Raw genomic sequence first — 19,475 nt, 5'->3', positions numbered from 1 at the left:
GTCATTGAATAACGCCATGTAAATTACTTTACTTCATTGCTAAGCGCGTTAGCCATAGAAGTAGAAGTAATCGTTGGCGTGACAACTTCATGAAGACACAATGATGGAGATCATGATGATGGAGATCATGGTGTCATGCCGGTGACAAAGATGATCATGGTGCCCCGAAGATGGAGATCAAAGGAGCAAAAATGATGCTAGCCATATCATGTCACTATTTGATTGCATGTGATGTTTATCATGTTATGCATCTTATTTGCTTAGAACGACGGTAGCATAAATAAGATGATCCCTCACTAAAATTTCAAGAGAAGTGTTCCCCTAACTGTGCACCATTGCGAAGGTTCGTTGTTTCGAAGCACCACGTGATGATCGGGTGTGATAGATTCTAACGTTCGAATACAACGGGTGTTGACGAGCCTAGCATGTACAGACATGGCCTCGGAACACATGCGAAACACTTAGGTTGACTTGACGAGCCTAGCATGTACAGACATGGCATCGGAACACAAGAGATCGAAAGATCGAACATGAGTCGTATAGTAGATACGATCAACATGGAGATGTTCACCGATGATGACTAGTCCATCTCACGTGATGATCGGACACGGCCTAGTTTGACTCGGATCATGAATCACTTAGATGACTAGAGGGATGTCTATCTGAGTGGGAGTTCAATAATCAGATGAACTTCATTATCATGAACATAGTCAAAAGGTCTTTGCAAATTATGTCATACGCTTTAGTTCTACTGTTTAAGATATGTTCCTAGAGAAAAAATTTAGTTGAAAGTTGGTAGTAGCAATTATGCGGACTGGGTCCGTAAACTGAGGATTGTCCTCATTGCTGCACAGAAGGCTTATGTCCTTAATGCACCACTCGGTGTGCTGAACCTCAGCGTCGTCTGTACATGTTACGAAACATCTGACATACACGTTTTTGATGACTACGTGATAGTTCAGTGCGTAATGCTAACGGTTTAGAATTGTGGCACCAAAGACGTTTTTGAAACGTCGCAGAACATGTGAGATGTTCCGAAGACTGAAATTGGGATTTCGGACTAGTGCCCACGTCAAGAGGTATGAGACCTCTGACAAGTTTCTTAAGCCTGCAAACTAAGGGAGAAAAGCTCAATCGTTGAGCATGTGCTCAGATTGTCTGAGTACCACAATCACTTGAATCGAGTGGGAGTTAATCTCCCAGATGAGATAGTGATAGTTCTCCATAGTCACTGCCACCAAGCTAGTAGAGCTTCGTGATGAACTATAACATATCAGGGATAGTAATGATGATCCTTGAGCTATTCGCGATGTTTGACACCGCGAGAGTAGAAATCAAGAAGGAGCATCAATTGTTGATGGTTAGTAAAACCACTAGTTTCTAGAAGGGCAAGGGCAAGAAGGGATACTTCATTAAACGGCAAATCAGTTGCTGCTCTAGTGAAGAAACCCAAGGTTGAACCCAAACCCGAGACTAAGTGCTTCTGTAATAAGGGGAACGGTGACTGAAGCAGAACTACCCTAGATACTTGGTAGATGAGAAGGCAGGCAAGGTCGACAGAAGTATATTGGATATACGTTATATGAATGTGTACTTTACTAGTACTCCTAGCAGCATCAGGGTATTGGATACCGGTTCGGTTGCTAAGTGTTAGTAACTCGAAATAAAAGCTGCGGAATAAATGGAGACTGGCTAAAGGTGAGATGACGATATGTGTTGGAAGTGTTCCAAGGTTGATGTGATCAAGCATCGCATGCTCCCTCTACCATCGAGATTTGGTGTTTGCATTGAGCATGATTGGATTATGTTTATCGCAATACGGTTATTCATTTAAGGAGAATAATGGTTACTCTGTTTATTTGAATAATACCTTCAATGGTCTTGCACCTAAAATGAATCTCGATCGTAGTGATACACATGTTCGTGCCAAGAGATATAAAATAGTAATGATAGTTCCACATACTTGTGGCACTGCCATTTGAGTCATATTGGTATAGAACGCATGAAGAAGCTCCATGTAGATGGATCTTTGGACTCACTTGTTTTTGAAAAGATTGAGACATGCGAACCATGTCTATTGGTATATGTGCATGAAGAAACTCCATGCAGATGGATCGTTTGGACTCACTTGATTTTGAATCACTTGAGACATGCAAATCATACCACATGGGCAAGATGACTGAAAGTCCTCGTTTTCAGTAAGATGGAACAAGAGAGCAACTTATTGGAAGTAATACATTTTGATGTATGCAGTCCAATGAGTGCCGAGGCACGCAGTGGATATCGTTATGTTCTTACTTCACAGATGATTTGAGTAGATGCTGAGTGTATTTACTTGATAAAACACAAGTCTGAATTATTGAAAGGTTCAAGTAATTTCAGAGTGAAGTTGAAGATAGTCGTGACAAGAGGATAAAATGTCTATGATATGATCATAGAGATGAGTATCTGAGTAACGAGTTTGGCACACAATTAAGACATTGTGGAAAGTGTTTCACAATTAATACCTCCTGGAACACCATAGTGTGATGGTGTGTCCGAACATCATAACTGCACCCTATTGGATATGGTGCATACCATGATGTTTCTTATCGAATTACCACTATCGTTTATGGGTTAGGCATTAGAGACAACCGCATTCACTTTAAAAGGGGCACCACGCAATTCCGTTGAGATGACACCGTTTAGAGAAACCTAAGTTGTCATTTCTTAAAAGTTTGGGGCTGTGATGCTTATGTGAAAAAGTTTCAGGCTGATAAGCTCGAACCCAAAGCGGATAAATGTGTCTTCATAGAATACCCAAAAACAGTTGGGTATACCTCCTATTTCAGATCTGGAAGCAAAAGTAATTGCTTCTAGAAACGAGTCCTTTCTCGAGGAAAAGTTTCTCTCGAAAGAATTGAGTGGGAGGATGGTGGAGACTTGATAAGGTTATTGAACCGTCGCTTCAACTAGTGTGTAGCAGGGCACAGGAAGTTGTTCCTGTGGCACCTACCCCAATTGAAGTGGAAGCTTATGATAGTGATCATGAAACTTCGGATCAAGTCACTACCAAACCTCGTAGGACGACGAGGATGCGTGCTACTTCAGAGTGGTACGTGATCCTGTCTGAGATATCATGTTGTTGGACAACAATGAACCTACAAGCTATGGAGAAGCGATGGTGGGCCCATATTCCGACAAATGGTTAGAAGCCATGAAATCCGAGATAAATGGATCTTTAAGAAGAAGACGGACATGGACGGTAATATTTACCGTCTATGAAGCTCGACTTGTGGCAAAGAGTATTTCCACAAGTTCAAGGAGTTGACTACGATGAGATTTTCTCATCCGTAGCGATGCTTAAGTCCGTCGGAATCATGTTAGCATTAGCTGCATTTATGAAATCTGGCAGATGGATGTCAAAACAAGTTTCCTTACCAGTTTGCGTAAGGAAAGGTTGTATGTGATACAATCAGAAAGTTTTTGTCGATCCTAAGGATGCTAAAAGGTATGCTAGCTCCAGCGATCCTTCCATGGACTAGAGCAAGCATCTCGGAGTCAGAATATACGCTTTGATGGAGTGATCAAAGTTTTTGGGTTTATACAAAGTTTGTTAGAAACTTGTATTTACAATAAAGTGAGTGGGAGCGTTACAATATTTCTGATAAGTATATGTGAATGACATATTGTTGATCCGAAATGATGTAAAATTTCTGGAAAGCATAAAGGGTTGTTTGAAAGGAGTTTTTCAAAAGAAGACCTGGATAAAGCTGCTTACATATTGGGCATCAAGATCTATAGAGATAGATCAAGACGCCTGATGATACTTTCAAAGAACGCACACCTTGACATGATTTTGAAAGAGTTCAAAATAGATCAGCAAAGAAGGAGTTCTTAGCTGTGTTACAAGGTGTGAGTATTGAGTAAGACTCAAGACCTGACCACAGCAGAAGAGAGAGAAAGGACGAAGGTCGTCCCCTATGCTTCAGACGTAGGCTCTACAGTATGCTATGCTGCGTACCGCACATGTAGTGTGCCTTGCCATGAGTTGGTCAAGAGGGTACAATAGTGATCCGGGAAAGGATCACATGACAGCGGTCGAACTTATCCTTAGTACCTAGTGGACTAAGGAATTTTCTCGATTATGGAGGTGAAAGGGAGTTCGTCGTAAAGGGTTACGTCGATGCAAACTTTGACACTAATCCGGATGACTCTGAGTAGTAAACCGGATTCGTATAGTAGAGCAATTATTTGAAATGGCTCCAAGTAGCGCGTGGTAGCATCCACAAGATGACATAGATATTCGTAAAGCACACACGGATCTGAAAGGTTCAGACCCGTTGATTAATAACCTCTCTCACAAGCATAACATGATCAAACCAGAACTCATTGAGTGTTAATCACATAGTGATGTGAACTAGATTGTTGACTCTAGTAAACTCTTTGGATGTTGGTCACATGGTGACGTGACCTGTCAGTGTTAATCACATGGTGATGTGAACTAGATTATTGACTCTAGTGCAAGTGGGAGACTATTGGAAATATGCCCTAGAGGCAATAATAAATAGGTTATTATTATATTTCCTTGTTCATGATAATCATTTATTATCCATGCTAGAATTGTATTGATAGGAAACTCAGATACATGTGTGGATACATAGACAACACCATGTCCCTAGTAAGCCTCTAGTTGACTAGCTCGTTGATCAATAGATGGTTACGGTTTCCTGACCATGGACATTGGATGTCGTTGATAACGGGATCACATCATTAGGAGAATGATGTGATGGACAAGACCCAATCCTAAGCCTAGCACAAGATCGTGTAGTTCGTTTGCTCAGAGCTTTTCTAATGTCAAGTATCATTTCCTTAGACCATGAGATTGTGCAACTCCCGGATACAGTAGAAATGCTTTGGGTGTACCAAACGTCACAACGTAACTGGGTGGCTATAAAGGTGCACTACAGGTATCTCCGAAAGTGTCTGTTGGGTTGGCACGAATCGAGACTGGGATTTGTCACTTCGTGTAAACGGAGAGGTATCTCTGGGCCCACTCGGTAGGACATCATCATAATGTGCACAATGTGACCAAGGAGTTGATCACGGGATGATGTGAGTTACAGAACGAGTAAAGAGACTTGCCGGTAACGAGATTGAACAAGGTATAGGGATACCGACGATCGAATCTCGGGCAAGTAACATACCGATAGACAAAGGGAATTGCATACGGGATTGATTGAATCCCCGACATCGTGGTTCATCCGATGAGATCATCGTGGAACATGTGGGAGCCAACATGGGTATCCAGATCCCGCTGTTGGTTATTGACCGGAGAACGTCTCGGTCATGTCTGCATGGTTCCCGAACCCGTAGGGTCTACACACTTAAGGTTCGATGACGCTAGGGTTATAGGGAAAGCATGTACGTGGTTACCGAATGCTGTTCGGAGTCCCGGATGAGATCCCGGACGTCACGAGGAGTTCCGGAATGGTCCGGAGGTAAAGATTTATATATGGGAAGTCCTGTTTTGGTCACCGGAAAAGTTTCGGGTGATATCGGTAATGTACCGGGACCACCGGGAGGGTCCCGGGGGTCCACCAAGTGGGGCCACCAGCCCCAGAGGGCAGCATGGGCCAAGTGTGGGAGGGAACCAGCCCTAGGTGGGCTGGTGCGCCCCCCCCCCACCAGGGCCCAAGGCGCCTAGGGTTTGGGGAGGGGGCGCCTCCACCTTGCTTGGGGGGCAAGTTTCCCCCTCTTCCCCTTGGCCGCCGCCCTAGGTGGGTTTTGGGGCTGCCGCACCCCTTGGGGTGGAAACCCTAGAGGGGGCGCAGCCCCCTCCTTCTCCCCTATATATAGTTGAGGTATTGGGGGCTGCAAACACAGGAGTTTTCCTCTCCCTGGCGCAGCCCTACCTCCTCCTCCTCCTCTCCCGCGGTGCTTGGCGAAGCCCTGCGGGATTGCCACGCTCCTCCACCACCACCGCGCCGTCGTGCTGCTGCTGGATGGAGTCTTCCCCAACCTCTCCCTCTCTCCTTGCTGGATCAAGGCGTGGGAGACGTCACCGGGCTGCACGTGTGTTGAACGCGGAGGCACCGTTCTTCGGTGCTTAGATCGGAATCAACCGCGATCTGAATCGCTACGAGTACGACTCCTTCATCCGCGTTCTTGCAACGCTTCCGCATCGCGATCTACAATGGTATGTAGATGCACTCCCCTTTCCCTCGTTGCTAGATTACTCCATAGATTGATCTTGGTGATGCGTAGAAAATTTTGAATTTCTGCTACGTTCCCCAACACTTCTCCCTGCTGAGATCTGGCTTGCGGGATCTTCCAGATCCCGGCAAGGATGGCGGCGACCCGTGCACGAGAGATGGAGGTCTTCGATCAGATCTGGGTGAAAACCTGCTATTGGCTATTGCCAAGGCCGGCGATGGCGACGCTGTCTGCGTCGTTCCCTTCCTGAAGGCATCATCGTGGAGAAATTCAAGGCCACTCTCTGCTACCTCCGGGGGAAACCCTAGATCAGTAGATCGGATGACGGCGGCTCTCTGGTGTCGTTTTCCCCCTTGGGGGCGTCATTCTTGGAGGTGCACACGGGCTCGAGGGACTAGAGGACAGCGACTTTGGTGGAGCGGTGCTTCATCTTTCACATTGATGGTGGCGGATCTCGGCGGCATGGTGCTGTGGAGACTCGGCGTCTGATGCGCGGAGATGGACTCGTGCAGGAGGAGGAAGCTGTCTGGCGTCATGGGGACGTCGATGGCAGAGTGCCAGACAAGGTAGAAGCCTCAATATGATCTGAAGACGGACCTGTGGAAGATGGCGGCGACGACACACGAGTGCGTCTGACCGGATTGTGCCCCAGACCCGATATGTGGCTCGGCTGGGGCTTCCGAATGAGTTTCGGCTTCCAGCTTTTGATGTTAGGCTTAGGTGAGTGGTTTGGGTAGTGGCCCAGCTAGCACCACCTCATCATATTGGATAGGAGAGCGGCATATGTTGCCAAGATGATGGATTCAGACACATTGTTGTAATACTTTGTACGGTCCTCGAGAATAATCAATAAAGTGGCGGTATGCATCTCCCAGATGCAGAGGCCGGGGGTCATCCTCCTTTTCTAAAAAAATAAAAGATTTTAAGTCACTAGCAGTCGCTCAGAGGTTTTCCTGGGTCACGGTAGTATAAACCTCACCAAGCAAGAGAAAACGATAATTACCAACAAACCCGTAAATTGTACATACCATTTTGCTACAGGTAATGAATAGCACTTAAAACAAGGGCTTGGTGAATCACTAAAAACACACATATTAATTCGATCTAATCTGTCAGCTGCCAATGCAAACGGCAAGCTCATAGCTGTCCCCAGTAGTGCCACCTCCTGCTAGTTCAGTACTTGGTACTTCAGCCCCTTCTTGTCGTCGGCGGCATTGATGCAGATGATTGAGCCTTGAAATGCTTCTCCATTGACCAACATGTCCACAAGAACTCTCGTCACATTCTTCTTCATCCACCTCTTAATAGGCCTTGCGCCATACACCTGCAATACATAGTCCATGCATGCATCGTAAGCGGACATACAAACGACTAAGCAAATTTCTAAGATTTGGTTTGGTAAAAATAACATGTACTTACCGTATCGTGAGATTCTGACCAAATGATGTCCAAGGCGGCATCTGTTGCAAACAGAGAGATGCCTTTCTTAGCTGCCATAGCAACGACACTCTTCATCTGGATTTTCACGATCTCCCTCGGTTCGTCATGAGAAAGTGGCTCAAATATCACAATTTCACTCAGTTTGTTGATAAAATCAGGCTTAAGGCGTTTCTCAACCTGTTTCATGAGAAGATCCCACTGGCGAATATGTTGGTCTGCAGGGTGCCCACTGGTACTTTACAAGGGACAGTTTGGGATACACATACCTGTTTCATAAGAAGATCCCGTGCAGTTGCTATGTTTTCTCTAGCCGTTCCAGCTGACAGGTTCTCTGCTCGAAGACTAGAGCTCATGACTATGATAGTGTCCTTGAAATATATGTTCCGACCCTTTCCATCAATCAACGTACCATCATTGAGGAGTTGAATGAGAACCTTGAAAATTGAGGGATGTGCCTTATCCACCTCGTCAAGAAGAACGACACTATATGGTTGGCTCCTGACTTTCTCGATAAGTTGTCCATCTTCCTCGTAGCTTTAGAAAGTCAAATGGAAAAGTGAGGCACGAGAAGGAGGTTTCGGAAAGAAATACAAGTGAAAAGTGTGTACAAGTTAAACCTTCCAGGTCCTCCAACGAGACGCGACACGGATCCACTATCAGCATATTCCGACATGTCAAAGCGGACTAACGTCTTTTCGTTGTCAAAAAGCTTCTCGGCGAGTGCTTTTGCAAGCTCTGTCTTTCCAACACCAATCGGACCCAAAAAGAGGAACGCACCAATTGGTTTGCCAGATTCGTCAAAGCCGACCTTGGAACGTAGAACTTCTTGCGCAACCAAATTAACCGCTTCATATTGTCCAATGACTCTCTCATGCGATCTGTCTACTAGGTGGCTGAACTTCTCCTCTCGGCCAAGTGCAGTGATCGGAATTTTAGTCCATCGGCCGACAACCTTCATATAACAATAGAACATGTCATGAACATCACACTGAACCAAATGAAACTTACTCACATGGATACGATTTGCAAAGAATGCTAATTTACCTGTGCAATATGACATGGACCAACGGTTTTCTCCTCCACCGCATTTATAGTGCTAGTTTTCTTATTTTTCACCTTTTTTGGTTTATGCAACTTCACAACAGTGCATGCCTCGTCCATCAGGTCAATTGCTTTATCAGGAAACTGGCGGCCTAACAACAATAAAAATCCACATTCTCTTCAATATGCACAAACCTATGGCAAAGTAAATCAAAATTGTTCCGAATCACATGACGAACATACCTTTAATATAACGGCCAGCGAGCTGGGCAGCAGCAACAAGAGCATCGTCCTGGATTATCAGGCCATGGTGGTCTTGGTACCGCTTCTTCAGCCCCTGCAGGATGGCAACAGTCGCCTGCACGCTCGGCTCATCGACGTCAACCCTTTGGAACCATCGCTCGAGCGCCGCATCCCTTTCTATGTATCTCCGGTACTCTTTCGATGTGGTAGCACCTATGCAACGGATGCGACCACGGACCAACGCCGGCTTGAGGATGTTGGCAGCGTCCACAGTGCGGCCCTCGTCACCAGCACCAACAATCATGTGCATCTGGTCTATGAAGAGGATCATCTTTCCGGCCGCATCCTCCGCCTGCTTGATGGCATTCTTCAAGCGCTGCTCGAACATGCCGCGCCACTGGGTCCCCGCGACCATCGCCCCGACATCGAGCTCCACCACGCGGGCCCCGGCGAGCGCGTCGGGAACCGTCCCAGCAGCGATGCGCTGGGCCAGGCCTTCGACGATGGCCGTCTTGCCGACACCGGCCGGTCCGACGAGCGCTGCGCAGTTCTTGGTCCGGCGGCAGAGGATGCAGATGATGCGGTCAATCTCGTCCGGCCGATGACAGGATCAGACGCGCCGGCGGCCAAGGTCTTGAGGGTGCCCGTCCTCGTGGAGGGCGGCTTCATCTCAGTCTCGTACAGCTTCCACGCTGTCCAGGACAAACCAACAGTAGTCAGGGCCGATACGCCGATTATGGCCAGCTCCACCAACCCTTTTATCAAGGCCATGTTTGCCATCGCTTTCGATCGATAATAAGCTACGTATTCGAAGAAGAGCGGCCTGGTTTGAGCTGGCCTGGCTTTGATCGATTTCTTGCTTTGTTTCTCATGGGGACGGGGGTACACGTATATTTATACAGAGCTGGCGCACCTGGTAAACTACCACTTTTAGTGACTAGTCATACTTGGACACACCTCATGGTGATTGTTCCTAATATAACATGGGCTAACCGATAACAATTTCGGAGTAGTAGTCAAAATAACAGGAATTGCTATATTTCTTAACCTATCGATCATCTGTGAAGGAAAATTTTCCCGAATTTTATATGCAGCATACATGTGCAAGGAAGTCTTCCCATGCTGGTACGCCCCAATGAGATTTTCCTTTTATATAGCAAAAGCACACGCAAGGAGGCGTTGCAGGGGAGCCTACCGGCGACGCACTAGGTTTCCCAAGTAGCCCAAGCAGAGCGACGAGGGGGTTTGAGTGGGCACCGAGACTCCGAGTTCATGATCACGCATTGATGAAAACCACAGCAGAATTCACAGAATGACTCACTCCTCGGGCGTTCCCGAAGGTGGCCAAGAGCGAGCCCTAGCCGCCGCCAGAGCCACACCCGGTCATCGCCCACCCCCTTGCTGCCGCCGGTAGGAGTCACCGGGCAAAACCCATGCGGCTCGGCGGCGGCAGGGTCCTTTCCTCCTCCCGCTCAGGGCGGAGGGAGCTCGGGCACGCTGGTGCTTGGACCGAGCTTGAAAGTACAAATGCAACGAAATGAATGTCTTCCTTGAAGGAGCAACATAGCATTTGACAGTCTACATCATTGTAATGGTATACTAGGAGAGTAGGAGTTCATTTGCTTATCCCTGCAAAAAAAAGTCCATTTACTTGTTAATTTTAAAAACAAAACTAAACCGCCAATCGGGGTAATGAAAAAATCATGGTAAAGGGTATCCATATTAAAGACTAAAACCACTGACCTAGTTTTCTCATGGCGTGTGCATTTCTCGTGAAAATTGGAGGAAGGAAAGAGGAGGGGAACAAACCTCGAACGAAGCCTCGACCACAGCGGCCGGCGAGTGGTGGTCCTGCTACCTGTAGCCATGTTCGCCTCCTCCCCTCCTAGGGCATCGTTTCCTCCAGTGCTCGGGGGTGAGTGCCTTGAGGCCCTCATCTAGATCGTCGCAGGTACATTTCGCCATGGTTCGTCGAAACTCTAGGGTTTCAAAGGGAGAAGAGAGGGGTGTTGTGTGTGGACTTCTTCTGTCGAGCGGAGGTTGACCGTAGGATGGGTGGCAGCTGTGGCATTGAGATCAAAGGAGCGGTGATGCAGCAGCGTCCTCCTCGTTGGTGGTGGAGTGATGGACATGAACGAATACCTGGGATTGGGGAATGACTCTGACATTCAAGCAGCAGAGGCGGTGGCGCATACACCGATCCTCACCATCGGATTGGATCAAAATGTTCTGGTCATCCACGCTACTGCAGAGGAGGCATGGGCCGCCATGGGGGTCGCTTGCCATCCATGGTGGAAGAAGGCCCAGCCATGGGCAGTCGAGGAGGTAGGGGGAGGGGGAGTTGAGCGGCAGCGGCGCAACCCCTATCAGGAGCAGAGCTGGCCAAACGGGCCGGCACGACAAACCACAACCCGACACGTGCTAATCTTGCCTAGCACGGCACGGCCCACAAGGGCACGATTAGTAAATGGGTCATGTTGTGTTGGCCTGCGCGCTACGCCTAGCAGCCCAGGCACGGCCCCTCGGCTAATCTGGCTGGCCCACCGGCCCACTAGGCACGATAGGCCCATGTGTTGTTTGGCCTGCTAGGCTATTTTTTGGCCTATTGGGTTGTTTAATTCCAAAAAAGATGAAATAAATAAACGGGTCGTGTCGTGTTGTCCCACATGCTCAACCTTGCGGCCTAAGCACGGCGCACTGCCTGACTAGCACGGCCTGATTAGCCCGTATCAGGCCTGGCCCGTCATGTGTCGTTCCAGCGTGCTCGCGGGCCGGCATGCCAGGCACGGCCCATTTGGCCAGTTCTGATCCAGAGGAACCCTACATGAGGGGAAATCGAGCACCAAGAGATGCAGGAGAGGAGGGGAGCGGTTCGTGCGGCATGGGGCCATCTCCGGATAGAAAAAATCGGTAAAAACTAGTGGAAGAGGGAATTACGTAAGAAAAAATCAGCGGGTTGTTCTTCCGATAGGTGGGAGGCTGTGTCAGTGAACAACTACGTACACATTCACCTTTAACAGTAGATGTATGAACTTAATTTATTCCTTTTTGCGGGTGAACATGAACTTAATTTTGAACACAATGTGAAATATTCAGACACAACATAGCATAAACTCTAAATACACGTGAACACAACATAGCATGAACTCCAAACACACGTGAACACAACATAGCATAAACTCCAAACACACTTTCAACATAGTACCAAACATGACCGCACGACTCGGTGAACTTGTTTTAGCGAAACGAACATAACATAAAACTATGTAATCGAATGTAAATCAACAAATACATGGAAGAAACTAATTCTCCCACTTCTTCAACTCGAACTGAGTGTAGTAGCTCCTGATCTCCTCGATAGTGCACGGAGCAGAGAAGAGGCTCGTCGTCGGGAGGCTTGGGCCGTAGCGGATCTGTGTCCTATGTAAGCCGCCACATGTGATAAGATCATCGTTGTAAATCCCCCGTGTTTGTAACCTCTTCCGATATAGTGAAGTTTCGCTGGCTACGCTGTTGTTTTTAGGGTTAATTATCCTTTTGCCCTCAATGGTGTCCATGTACTCAGTTTTGCCCTTAGATGCGAATTGTGCTCAGTTTTGCCCCTAGTCCGTGCGCACCAACTCGTTCCATGAACTCTGCCGTCTCCGTCAGGTCAACCTTTTGACTCGGCCCTTACAGGTGGGAGCAGGCGGCAGAGACGGCCAATTTTATTCAGACCGTTGCACGCATGGCTTGTGGGACCCAGCAGAGAGCCGTTGAGCAGAGAGCCGTTGTGGGTGTGCTATATAAGCGGGCGACAGCGGCGGTGACCACGGTGACAGAGAGGACGGAGGTGACCACGACGACAGAGAGAGAGCACGGCAGTGGGAAGCTAGTTGTGGAGGTCGCGGCGGTGGGAAGCTAGCTGTGGAGGCCGCGGCGGCATTGAGATCCCCTTCGGCTCCGAGCTCTATGTCTTCCTCAAGCTCCCGTGCCACCTCGCGGATGCAGAGCTGGGCGCGTGTGGACATGCCTGTCTTCGTCTGTCCGCGGTGCCGGGCGGGCGTTGATCGGAGGGTTTCTCACACACCGAGGAACCAGAATCGTCCGTTCTACGTGTGCAGCGAGAATGGGGTAAGAATCAGGGCAATTGCACCATTTTCGTGGTCGGGATCTTTGAGCAATGGGTTGATCTGTTTGGTGTTCATGCAGGTGACATGCTTCTTTCTTTGGGTCGATGCTCTGGCCAAGAGTCTGATGAATGAACTGCAAGAAGAGCATGAAGAATGGTTGCGCATGCTGCCACGAACGGCAGTGGCCGCAGCACGAGCTCCGGAAGAAGAGATGGAGGGCGAAGCACGCACTGACAGAGAGCTAGCTGTTGAGCTTAGGATGTTGAAGAAGAAGGTTAAGAAGCTTGAAGATCAGGCACTACCAATACCCATTTGCAAATACTTTTGGGCATTTGTAGGTATGGTAATCGCACTGGTTGTAATGTTGAAAATGTATGGAAAGGCATGAATTATGGAGGAATTTGTAATCTTGAAATTGTATGAGAAATTCACCTAGTTTAAATGTTGGTCAAAGTTGTTTAAATGTTGAAAAAAAGAAGAAGTGGCCAACATTTAAATATGTTGAAAAAAAGGAGAAGAAATGAGGAATTCAGAAACTTTTTATAAATGAAATGCAGCTCTCTGCTCTGCCTTTCTGTCAAAAAAAAGGTTGTTCTTGGGCCAAATTCAGAGCGTAGAGCCAAGGGCAGGCTAGACTAATGGGCCAACTGCATCCAATTAGGCCCATTCGGGGGTTCTCTTGCATGTTTTTCTGTTTTCTGTTCTGATTTAATTTAGGCAGTAAATCATAATGCTGAAACTTTTTGTGGAAGCTAATTGAATTATTCCAGAGCCAAACAATTAAGGTTAGAAATTTTTTGGAGCTGTTAAATATTTACTTAATCCAATTCAAATACACCGTGATTTAAATCAAAGACCAAAATGTCATGGAAAATGTGCCTCAGCTCTGGTAGAGGTTTACACCTGGTGCCAAAATAAATGAACATTTTTTAAGGGCATTACATTGAGAAAAAAATAATTTCTCTAAAGAAATGAAGGGTGGAAAATGCACAAAAAATTGGTGCGGCTAGGGACTCGAACCCAGGACCGTGTGGGTTTGTGGTGTTTAGGGCTGCGCTGGTAACCGCTAGGACAGATGGCAAGACTTTGAGATGGGTAGGGAAGGAAGGTATACATAGTGAGACCGTGAATGTTTGCACACGCGTGAGAGTGGTTTTCCTTTGTTTTGCACTGAAATTTTGGAGGGTTGGAAGGCTGAAAACGTATGTTTGCACTGCCACATGATTTTGGTTAGAGTGGCACTTGGTTTAGGGTTAGAGTGGCACTTGGTTTAGGATTTAAAGGGAATGAATTTGCATGTTAGTTCATGCCTTGTTTTTTTTTGAATGAAACCGAAGGCTTCTCACCCCCTCCGATTTTCAATAATGAAAACCACAAGTTCTCGAACTTCATGACTTGGTTTAGGAAAGAAATGATATGTTTGGGCACGGACATTTTGTAACACACATAATAAACCCTAATAACTTAGATAAGATGCAACACACCGTACCCTTACAATAATAAGTTCACGGACACATGACGAAACATGACACGACACGACACGGGCTTGAATATCTTCATCTTGAATATCTTCATCTTGACCTCCTTCTTCCATCCTGGCCGCGCGCCCCTTCAACACCGTCTTCATCTTCACACCTCCTCCTCCTCGTCGTAGGGAAGGGAGTGCATCTGGCCTGGAGTGGGGAAGATGCTCTCGTAGTTGGTGTAGATGTTGTACACGGTGAAGAAGATGGCCTCGCAGCCGCACCAAAAGACTTGGCCGAGGAGCTTGCGCACGTCAAACAGGTTGGTGAAGGTGACCGTGAGCAGGAGGAGGATGCCTACACGGTAACGAACCTCGTTGAGGGTGAACATCCTAGGCGAGCCCCGTGGGAGGTGGGCATAGCCGGCTCTGAGGAAGGTGCGGGTGAGTTCGACGGAACCCCTCCTCCTTGAAATATCCCACACACGGAGCTCCCTCTCCACGAGCACGCCCGGTGGGTAGCGCAGCTACGGCATGACAGGTGGACGGTTGAAGGTCGGCCCGTTGAACTGCATCTTAACTTGGTCTCGCTTGGGGAGGGCTCGGTTGCTTGGGTGTTTGAAGTTGGACAGAATGGATCGGATCTGGCTTGTGGGTGGGAGAGGAAGAGAGGCACCCCATTTATAGGCCTGTGGGTGGGAGAGGAAGAGAGAAAGGATGAGAATGGTGCGTGTGTGAATCCAGACGCATGTGTGCATCCGTTACGTTTTGCACTCTTTAATTTTTGCACGAAAATGATGCATGGGGCGCATGCATGCATCTGAATCACTACATAGCTCTTTGACCGGGCGGTGCATCTGACTCGCTGTACTGAACCACTGCCTAACTCTGAATCAATACGTGCATGGCCACCTAGCTCGCCTTGCTAGCCTAGCTCGCCTAGCGTGCCTCGCTCGCCTCGCTCGCATGCATGCACGTCCGCCTCCCGCGCATGCAAACCCACGTCGCCGCCTCCCATGCATGCAAGGCCTGGAAAGGCTGAGACGTTCTATTTACTGCGGTCTCAGGCCCAGAAAACGAGACGGTCCAACGGTCCATCCAGCGCGCCCGGTATTTATTAAAAAAACAATCTCCCAGCCAATCAGATTGCATCTCGCGGATCGCCCCCTCCTCCCCGCAGATTCCTTCTAGAAGGGTTAGATCGACGGCCCTTGAACGCCGCTAGGGTTAGATGGATGGTTGTGACGCCCCCGATTAGACCGTACACTAATCATGCACGCAAATGTGTACGATCAAGATCAGGGACTCACGGGAAGATATCACAACACAACTCTAGAACATAAATAAGTCATACAAGCATCATAATACAAGACAGGGGCCTCGAGGGCTCGAATACAAGTGCTCGATCATAGATGAGTCAGCGGAAGCAACAATATCTCAGGACAGACATAAGTTAAACAAGTTTGCCTTAAGAAGGCTAGCACAAACTGGGATACATATCGAACGAGGCGCAGGCCTCCTGCCTGGGATCCTCCTAACTACTCCTGGTGGTCGTCAGCGGACTGCACGTAGTATTAGGCACCTCCAGTGTCGTAGGAGTCGTCGTCGACGGTGGCGTCTGGCTCCTGGACTCCAGCATCTGGTTGCGACAACCAAGTAGAAAGGGAAAGGGGGAAAAGAGGGAGAGAGGCAACCGTGAGTACTCATCCAAAGTACTCGCAAGCAAGGAACTACACTACATATGCATGGGTATATGTGTAAAGGGCCATATGAGTGGACTGAACTGCAGAATGCCAGAATAATAGGGGGATAGCTAGTCCTGTTGAAGACTACGCTTCTGGCCATCTCCATCTTGCAGCATGTAAAAGAGAGTAGATTGAAGTCCTCCAAGTAGCATCGCATAGCATAATCCTACCCGGCGATCCCCTCCTCGTCGCCCTGTTAGAGAGCGATCACCGGGTTGTATCTGGCACTTGGAAGGGTGTATTTTATTCAGTATCCGGTTCTAGTTGTCATAAGGTCAAGGTACAACTCCGGGTCGTCCTTTTACCGAGGGACACGACTATTCGAATAGATAAACTTCCCGGCAGGGGTGCACCACATAACCCAACACGCTCGATCCCATTTGGCCGGACACACTTTTCTGGGTCATGCCCGGCCTCGGAAGATCAACACGTCGCAGCCCCACCTAGGGTCAACAGAGAGGTCAGCACGCCGGTCTAAATCCTATGCGCGCAGGGGTCTGGGCCCATCGCCCATTGCACACCTGCACGTTGCGAGGGCGGCCAGAAGCAGACCTAGCCTAGCAGGCGTTCCAGTCCAATCCGGCGCGCGCCGCTCCGTCGCTGACGTCAAGAAGAGCTTCGGCTGATACCACGACGTCGAGTGCCCATAACTGTTCCCGCGTAGTTGGTTAGTGCGTATAGACCAAATGGCCAGATTCAGATCAAATACCAAGATCTCGTTAAGTGTGTTAAGTATCCGCGAACGCCGACCAGGGCCAGGCCCACCTCTCTCCTAGGTGGTCTCAACCTGCCCTGTCGCTCCGCCACAAAGTAACAGTCGGGGGCCGTCAGCAACCCAGGCCCACCTCTACCGGGATGGAGCCACCTGTCCTTTCAGCCCCCTCATCAGAATCACTTGCGGGTACTCAACGAGCCGACCCGACTTTAGTCACCACGTGTGTCATGTATAAAAAGTATATAGTATATACCCGTGATCACCTCCCGAAGTGATCACGGCCCAGTAGTATAGCATGGCAGATGGACAAGAGTGTAGGGCCAATGATGGAACACTAGCATCCTATACTAAGCAGTAGGATAGCAGGTAAGGGTAACAACTGTAGCAACAATGACAGGCTATGCATCAGGATAGGATTAACGGAAAGCAGTAACATGCTACATTACTCTAATGCAAGCAGTATAGAGAAGAATAGGCGATATCTGGTGATCAGGGGGGGCTTGCCTGGTTGCTCTAGCAAGTAGGGGTCGTCAACTCCGTAGTCGAACTGGGGGTCGCCGGTAGTCTCAGGGTCTATCGGAAAGAAGTAACGGAGGGGGAACACAATAAATAACAGAGCAATCAAAGCAACACAAAGAGTAACATGACAATACGCGGTGCTAGGTGTGCCCTAACGCAGTAGTAGGTGATACCGACGAAGGGGGGAAACATCCGGGAAGGTATTCCCGGTGTTTCGCGTTTTCGGACAGATGAACCGGAGGTGAAATATTACAGGTTCACTATGCTAGGGACGCGTGGCGGACGAACGGGCTGCGTATCTGGATTCGTCTCGTCGTTCTGAGCAACTTTCATGTACAAAGTATTTTCATCCGAGCTACGGTTTATTTTATATGAATTTTAAAAGATTTAAATTAGTTTTAGCATTTATTTAATTAATTTAATACAACATTATCCAGAACAGTGTCAGCATGACGTCAGCAGTCAACAGGGCGTTGACTGGGTCAAACTAACGTGCGGGTCCCGCATGTCATACACTGCTTAGTTTAATTCGGGTTTAGCTAATTAATTACTGTTTAATTAAATTAACTAATTAATTAGATTAATTTAAACAGGATTAATTAACTTAATTTAATTAATTAATTAATTAATTAAATTTATTTTTATTATTTATTATTAATTTTTTTTCTTTTCGTTCTGGGGCACTGGGCCCTTTTGCAGTGACACAGCCGGACATGTCCGTGCGGTGCCCTTTGGGGACCGGACATGTCCGGGCACTGTGCAGGCACGGGCGCGGGGCGAGCGGGCGCTAGGGCACGGGAGCAGAGATGGGGGGCCATGGCGGGGCGCGGCCACGCAGAGGCGGGCGCGGCGACGGGACGGCGTGGGGCGCGGCGAGGCACGGGAGGCGGCCGAGCAGAGTAGCGGCAATGGGTGCGGGCGAGCAGCGGGGCGCCGGGCCTGGATGCGCGGGGGCGGGGCGTGCGTGCATCGGGCGCGGTCGGGGCGTGGCGACCGTGGGACGCGGCGCGGGGAGCGTGGCGTCGGGCGCACGAGCGGCGGCAGTGGCCGCGGTGACCGAACGGGGAAGGGAAGGGAAGAGGAAGAGAGGCCGGGGGCCTCACCGCGGGGCCGTAGGGACAGGGCAGCGGGGCTCGGGGAGGAGGACGGGGACGTCCGGCGACGAGGGACGGTCCGGCGATGGGGCGGCGAGGTCCAGGGCAATAGGGCGACTTCGGGCGAGGTGGCGGGATGACGGCGACGTCGGGGTGGTGGCGACGACGACGTCCGGGGGGAGCGCGACAACGGCGTCCGGCGGGGAGATGGGATCGGCGGGGGCTGCCCCGATCCAGATCGGGCACGGAGAGAGACGAGGGAGCGAGGCGGAGGGCGTCGGGGTTCGATCCCGATCCAGGAGGGGGTCAGGGGGAGGGAGAGTGGGGGGAGTGGGGGTGTCGGTGCCTAGGGTTTCGGCACCAGGGGGTTAAGGAAGTGGGGATGGGCCGGCCTGGCATGTGGCTGGGCCGAGGCCCGGTGGGAGGGGGGCCTTTTGGCCTTTTATTTATTATGTTTTATGTTTTTACTTGTTCTTTTCTATTTTCTTTTATTTCTTAATAGTTTATAGTTTTACCATAAGAAAACCCCAACTAAAATAGAGTTACAATTCCAACTACTGCCACAAAAAGTTTTACCCCTGAACAAAATAGTTTTGTATTTTATAAAATCAAAAAGGTATTTATTTAATTGTTTTACCTATTGTTTTAATTACTTAAGTGCATTTAAATCTTTTATAAAAATGTGGTTTCTTCATCATAAGTACCTATGCATTATTTGGCACAACCTGAACAATTTAGTTTTAATATTTGAAAACTTTTGTTGTTAGCCTTTGTTTTAAATTTTAATTTGAATCGGTTTCGAATCAACGCGAGATTAGCAACAGTAATCGAAGTGACGTGTCATCATTAGCAGAGGGTTGCTGTAGCTTAATTATCCGGGCGTCACAATTCTCCTCCACTACAAGAAAT

At 48.6% G+C, this 19,475-nt stretch overlaps 1 protein-coding gene across 1 annotated transcript; it reads right to left on the bottom strand.

Annotated features, from left to right (window-relative positions):
- Positions 1 to 7,363: 7,363 nt before the first annotated feature.
- Positions 7,364 to 9,531, bottom strand: LOC109783338 (chaperone protein ClpB1-like). The gene is made up of 6 exons (XM_073504827.1): positions 8,920 to 9,531; positions 8,680 to 8,828; positions 8,244 to 8,587; positions 7,902 to 8,169; positions 7,615 to 7,812; positions 7,364 to 7,519 (listed from the first exon to the last, which is right to left on the bottom strand). Exons 1-6 carry the CDS (start codon positions 9,332 to 9,334, stop codon positions 7,364 to 7,366), a joined length of 1,530 nt encoding a protein of 509 aa, XP_073360928.1. The 5' UTR covers positions 9,335 to 9,531.
- Positions 9,532 to 19,475: the final 9,944 nt, after the last annotated feature.

The sequence above is a fragment of the Aegilops tauschii genome, chromosome 7, assembly GCF_002575655.3.
Source record: "Aegilops tauschii subsp. strangulata cultivar AL8/78 chromosome 7, Aet v6.0, whole genome shotgun sequence".
Lineage (NCBI taxonomy): Eukaryota > Viridiplantae > Streptophyta > Magnoliopsida > Poales > Poaceae > Aegilops > Aegilops tauschii.
This window is presented reverse-complemented; position numbering and strand designations above follow the sequence as displayed.